Genomic DNA, 6,624 nt, shown 5'->3' on the forward strand with positions numbered 1-6,624 from the left:
GGGGGGGGGGGGGGGGGGGTTACATATGATAAACTCAAGAGAACTCAACCTTTTCAGAAATGGAAAAGGTGTCAATAAAACAAAGACTATGGTTACACTTTATTTTTAAGGACTAGTTCTCACTATTATCTAGTTGCTTATTAGCATGCATATTACTAGCATATTGGCTGTTTAATAGTACTTATGCACATATTAATGCCTTTTTCTTTATTGCCATATTCTACATCACTTAACCCGAGCCGAGCCGTTACCTAAACGTAACTATAATACGCCGCAAATTAGCAGTTTATTGAGGGAAAATTTTGGTTAATATGAATATGTGTTCCCTAATCTAAAGTGTTACCAAAATTATAGTGCGTTTCACAAGAAAATACCTTTTCAGTCTTTCTACTTTATACAAATTTTCATGTTTAATTCATTGTTACTTGTTGTTTCTTTGTAATTAACTGTGAAATGTACTAGCAATTTCTCAGTGACGATTGTTTCTACACCATTTTTTTTCAGTGCATTTGTAAAAACAGCCTGCTAGACTGTATTTTTACTGCTACCATGGCATTATTGATATATATAATTGCCATTTTTATACAATTAAAGTGAGTGCTTACCAGTGTTGGGGAAAGTTACTTTACAAAGTAATGCATTACAATATTGTGTTACTCCCTAAAAAAGTAACTAATTACGTTACTTAGTTACTTTTTATGGAAAGTAATGCGTTATATTACTTTTGCGTTACTTTCGCGTTACTTTTTAAATATAAGCAGGGCTTGATTGTTTTTAATATAAGATGTTCTATTTATAGCAAATGTAAAAGCCCTTTCACACCAAAAAGTGTACTGAATAAACCTCAGGCTGAAGGAAAAGTAAATTCACGTCTGTACAGTAGAACGCAGGAGAAGAAACACTCTTCAGCAATAAAAAAACAAAGCACAATTGTTAGTTTCTCTAAAGTCATTTTTGCTTATTAGTACGGTTGAACTGGATCAGCAAAGGTCAGCAGCAAAGACATCAGTTAATAAAATGGGATTAGATACATTTGTGTTAGTTAACATTTAATTATTGCAGGTTTGCGTCATATTCTGAGTTTGCATTTCACTGTTTTAATTCATTTTGATGAATACTAAATCTGTTTTTTGTGAGTGGGATGAATTACTGCACATTCACATTTAGTCTAGAACTACAGTAGCATCATGTTCACACAGCGCACACAAGGCCTCTGTACTCCCGATTTCTCCCAATATGGGTACAGCAGAGCTGTCAGTCAATAAATGGGAAATCAAAGTAACTGGCATTACTTTTTTGAAAAAGTAACTCAGATATTCTCTTGTAAATAAAAAAAGTAATGCGTTACTTTACTAGTTACTTGACAAAAGTAATCTGATTACGTAACTCGCGTTACTTGTAACGAGTTACCCCCAACACTGGTGCTTACCATATTCATAGATTTACACATTGGGAATTAACATTATTCAAATGAAGTCAAATAAAGAGTTTCTTTCTTCTGCTGAACACAAAAGAAGATATTTTGATTAAAATATATAAATATATATATATATATTTTTTAAAAATCTAATGGAAGACACAGAAGAAAGACGTCTCTTTAAAAATTGGACACACGTCCCTTTACTTTCCTAATGCTCGTCTTTCACATAAAGATTAAACTTATTCAAATTAAACCTCGACACAGCCCAGATCCATGATATGCAAATAGCCTGTGGATTCCGGAAGTGACACAGACGCGCATGTGCAGAACTGTCAAACTCAGCGCTAATGTCACCACCACCCAAACACTGAAAACACGACTCGGCTGACCTGACAGTTACTTTATTATTCGCCTTTCAGCCATGGGACCTCGACTTAAATTACGAAAACAACACTGCTGGCGCATCTCGACTGGGAAAATAACCTGTGTTCCTCCTCAAAGCTGTGCGTGCTGAAAGAAAACAGTCCCCTGAAGTCGTTGAGCGCGAAACCTGACAATCCATGGGCTGGAAAAATGTGATTCAGGAAATTCAGGCGTAGTTTCGCTCGTCCGGTTGTTTACACATATATATATTTTTTTTTCGGACGAGGTCTCTGCTCGTATAAAGTACATTTTCAGTGGTCGCTGTTGTTTTGGGATCATACTAGCTAACTGGGTTGGATAGTGACACGTTGCGCGCTAAGCTAATTTAGCATTTAACTCGGGTGATTCAGACGCACAGTAATCCGTTTAGAAGACGTTGTTGCTTTGAAAGACGCACACATCTACATACAAAACACGGGAAATACAGTTCAAGTCAACCTGAATGATTTGCTAAAGTCGTGGTGGGACTGGGTAGTTTTGCCTGGCCTGATTTGGGATCAGAGCTGAAGCATCTCTTTAATTTCACGTTTTCTCTTGGGATGACTAAAGTTACTGACGGGTGCAGGAGATGACCTGTAAGTGAGCTAACCAGCCTGCCGTGTGTTAGTAGAGGAGCATGATGGCTCAGCAGGAGAACGGACGTCTGTTTGAGGATACTCTGAGTGTGATGACTCTGGGCAGTCAGTTTGATGAGGAGAGCTCTTTCGGATCCGACTCTGAGATCAACGGCTTCGCCAGCTCGAGACAAACTGACAAGTATGGGTTCATCGGAGGAGCCCAGAAGTACTCATCCGAATCGTAAGTGCGCTGGTCTGCCAGCTGTTCGGCGGATCCCACCCGATCCTGTCTGTGTTGCTTGGTTTTGGGTGGTCGAGGTCGTGATGAAGCGTGGAACAGAAAGTACTGCATGTTTGGACTTTGATGGGTGTGTGAGTAACGTTAGTAGGAAAGCATTTGAAAGCAACATAGTTTAGATCCGTGACATACTTAAACAGAAGCATTCAAAACAAAATGTGTGAAGGAATTACTGTTGCTTAACCTATTTAATGCCATGCTATATGAATTTATTATATATGTATGAAGGCATATTTATTATTAACTATATAGCCCAATGCAAAAACAGAACAGCATCTCTTCAAAAAGTTAGTTGAAGAATACTTTATTCCTGGTGGCAGATTTAGCCTTTTAATTAGACCCTTTAAATGTAGTAATAATAATAGTAATATACACTACTAGTCCATTTTTTAAAGTCTCTATTGTTTTTTAATTCTCTTATGCTCACAAAGGCTACATTTATTTGATCAAAAAATAATACAGTAAATAATATTTTGATAGTTTTTTAAAAAATATATTTAATATCTAACCTATTTGTGTGTATAGTGAATTAATTTTACAATTATTAGTACAAAAGAACAGTTTGTAAAATGATAATTTTAATATCTATGTTCTATTTTGTGGGTGAAAATATATAAATTATTGCATTTTAAAATATATAAAATTATTATAATTGTATTGTAAATTAATGTAAAAAACAGAAATATTGTGATTTTTTTTTTTCTTTGGAAAAGAACTGTTTTCAGGTTTAATATCTGTTTTCTGTTGTATGCGCATGTATACATTTATATAATTATATGTACTGTATACAGCTCATGTCATGTGACTGTTTGCACCAGCCGTGGAAAATGTTCACATGAAATTAGTAATTGAACTGTAATTTTGCTTAATACAAAAGCACCACAATCCCTCCCTTTAAAAAAATGATAAATGGGAGGTTGACTGGTCAAACTAAAGCCAACAAAATCAAAACATAGCATGCAACCATGTATCTTAAACTCACCAAGATTAGCTAGTCTATTTTCAGAGTTTATGAATCTGTTTTATGTAACTCGTTGAACCTGTTTTGACCGGTGTATGAAACTGACAGTTTTCTTTTCATTGAAAAAAAGGGGGTTAAAAAGTTCTATGTTAGTTTTCATTGATGTGGTTTGAATGGAGTGTCAGGGTGTTTCATCTCGTTTGCTTTGCAGCCAGTTGCAGTCCTGTTAAAGCTTCCTGTCTTTTATCAGCGAGGCATCTGCCCCAGGTTGGCGTCTTAATTAACACACTGTAGTCTACAGAGAAGAACACATTCATGTTGTTTACAGATACGCCTGGATTTAGGATTGTCACCACTCCATTGTGAAGAATAACGGTTTTAAACAGTAGCCTGAGACGGCAGCAGGGCTGGCTATTCGTTGTGAATTGTTAAAGAGCATGGAATAGATGAGTAAGTGATAGTTGTCCCTCTGTACTGAGTGTACAGCCGCTTTCCGTTTCCTGTGGTTTATGGGAGTGCTGGTGCCCTGAGGTCTCTGCCAACTACTGGAGAGAGAGCGGCCCCAAACTGAACTCTCATGAAAACGGTTTTAGTTTCCTCTGTTTTTAGTCAAAATTGCTCTGGAAAATGAAAAGGAAAAAAACCTGCACGTTGTAGCTTAATAGCAAAAATATTTAAAGAAACATTGCTTTCAGATCAAATTTCTAGTGGTTAGGATCGGTGTCTAAGTAAAGGGGAAGCTAGCTGGTGGTAGGTGTGCTGGCAAACTGCTATTTAAATGTCTCGGCCACAAGCTGAATGGTTCAAATTTGAATAGGGGAAACACAAAAGGGAAAGATAACAGGCCTGTTCATTATCTTTGCAGTAGCCTTAGGCAAAGTAGTTCACCACAGGTCGAACCCAGGGAGATTCTCACTGAAATTAGTCAGGATGAAAGTGTCTAATCATCTACTGAATGGCTATTTACATTAGTCATGAAATTTGAATTATTCTGCCCTCATTTTTTTTATATATATATATAATTAAGCTTTTTTCAGTATCTAATTGCTCTCCTTCATAAGTTTTATGTCAGTAAGATTACAGCTCTTATGCTCACCAAGGCTGCATTTATTTGATTGAAATAAAACCAGCAGTGCTGTGAAATATTATTACTATTTCAAATAAATATTTTCTGTTTTAGTGTATTGTAAGTTGTAATTTATTCCTGTGATGAAAAGCTGAATTTTCAGCGTCATTTCTCCAGTCTTCAGTGTCACGTGATCCTTCAGAAATCATTCTAATATGCTGATTTGATGCTTAAGAAACATTATTATTATCAATGTTGAAAATAGTTGTGCTGCTTAATGGTTTTGTGGAAACTGTGATATATTTTTAATGGTTCTTCGATGAATAGAAAGATTAAAATAACAGCTTTTGTTTGAAACGGTCATCTTTTGTAACATTATAAATGTCTTTACTCTCACTTTTGATCAGTCGAATGCATCATTGCTGAACAATAGTATGACTTTCTTTGAAAAAAAGGTAAATAAATAAAATAAACAAATTAATTAATTAAATTTAAATAAATAAATAAATACTCTTACTGACCCCAAACATTTGGGGTCAGTAATATGTGTGAAAAACGGTTTCACGGTTTGTTCATGCCTCTCTTATTATGACTTACCAAACGCAGGTGTGATTGGGGAACTCATATTGAAACTTATATAACATGATTTCTGTGCATTGTTTATGCTTTGCATATATAAGTTACCTTTAATACAGTAAAGTACATCATATAAAATATATGGAAACTTCAAAAAAACTTAGCAGCTGTTCATACTCTTGGTTTGTAAGAATCTTATTTGAGATATCTTATTAGTTACTATAGTTATATAATGTTGTTGTTGTTTGTAATCTTGATGTTGAATAAATGTCCCAGTATCTTTCTTTCTTTCTTCGTTTTTGTTGTAGTTGTGATAGTTAAGTATCTATATGAAGGACTTAAATGTGATGAGTGACATTTTGTTTTATAGTTGACCCAAAAAGAAACGTTTTGTCATCATTTACTCCTCCTCATATCCAAACCCTTATGACTTCATTTCTTTCTTTCGTGGAACACAAAAGGAGAAGTTAAAGGGATAGTTCACCCAAAAATGAAAATTCTGTCATTAATTACTCACCCTAGTGTTGTTCCAAACCCGTAAGACCTTCGTTCATCTTAGGAACACAATTTAAGATATTTTTAGTCCAAAGTGATGCAGTAGAGACAAAAATGTGGAAAAAAGTAGTTATTTTTGTTTTCTTTGTGCAAAAAAAGTATTCTCGTAGCTTCGTAACTTTACAGTTGAACCACTGATGTCACACAGACTACTTTGTCGATCATCTTGGTACTTTTCTGGACCTTGAACGTGGTAGTTACCTTGCTGTCTATGGGAGGGTCAGAGAGCCCTCAGATTTCATCAGAAATATCTTAAATTGTGTTCTGAAGATGAACAAAGGTCTTACGGGTTTGGAACAACACGAGGGTGGGCAATTAATGACATAATTTTCATTTTTGGGTGAACTAACCCTTTAAGCAGAATGTTTCCCCAGCTATTTTCCATACATCAGTAGTGTAAAGATTAGAGAAGTAATCGGTTGTGAGATGTGCCGTATTGTAATCGATTAGGAGAATTGTGAGAACTAATAACATTTGGCATCTCCTTTTATAAGGAAAATGTAGAGTTCTTATTCTTTTTTCTCTCGTACACAGGGCTCAAGAAGTGCCTCTGGAAGTGTTGAGGCACAGGGAAGCCAAATGGTTGGATATGCTGAACCACTGGGACAAATGGATCAGTAAAAGGTTCAAGAAGGTAGGAGCCACAATTAGGTTTGTTACAGTGAGGAAATTTTCCCACCGGTTAATCGACGTGTGACAACACCGGTATCACCGCGGGGCAGGGGGCGTTCCCTCTTTTTCTCGCTTTCCTTCGCTTTTAAATAGCTT

At 35.8% G+C, this 6,624-nt stretch overlaps 1 protein-coding gene across 1 annotated transcript in view; it reads left to right on the forward strand.

Annotated features, from left to right (window-relative positions):
* The first annotated feature begins 1,730 nt into the window (after positions 1–1,730).
* The window catches only part of LOC107554420 (TBC1 domain family member 10A-like), an 18,039-nt gene continuing 13,145 nt past the window's right edge, over positions 1,731–6,624 (forward strand). The window contains exons 1-2 of the mRNA XM_016236912.1: positions 1,731–2,641; positions 6,391–6,490. Of these exons, the coding sequence (XP_016092398.1) occupies positions 2,460–2,641; positions 6,391–6,490 (282 nt within the window). The 5' untranslated portion in view covers positions 1,731–2,459. The remainder of the gene's footprint in view (positions 2,642–6,390; positions 6,491–6,624) is intronic.

This window comes from Sinocyclocheilus grahami, unplaced genomic scaffold (genome assembly GCF_001515645.1).
Source record: "Sinocyclocheilus grahami isolate Dianchi unplaced genomic scaffold, SAMN03320097.WGS_v1.1 scaffold501.1, whole genome shotgun sequence".
NCBI classification, from domain to species: Eukaryota; Metazoa; Chordata; class Actinopteri; order Cypriniformes; family Cyprinidae; genus Sinocyclocheilus; species Sinocyclocheilus grahami.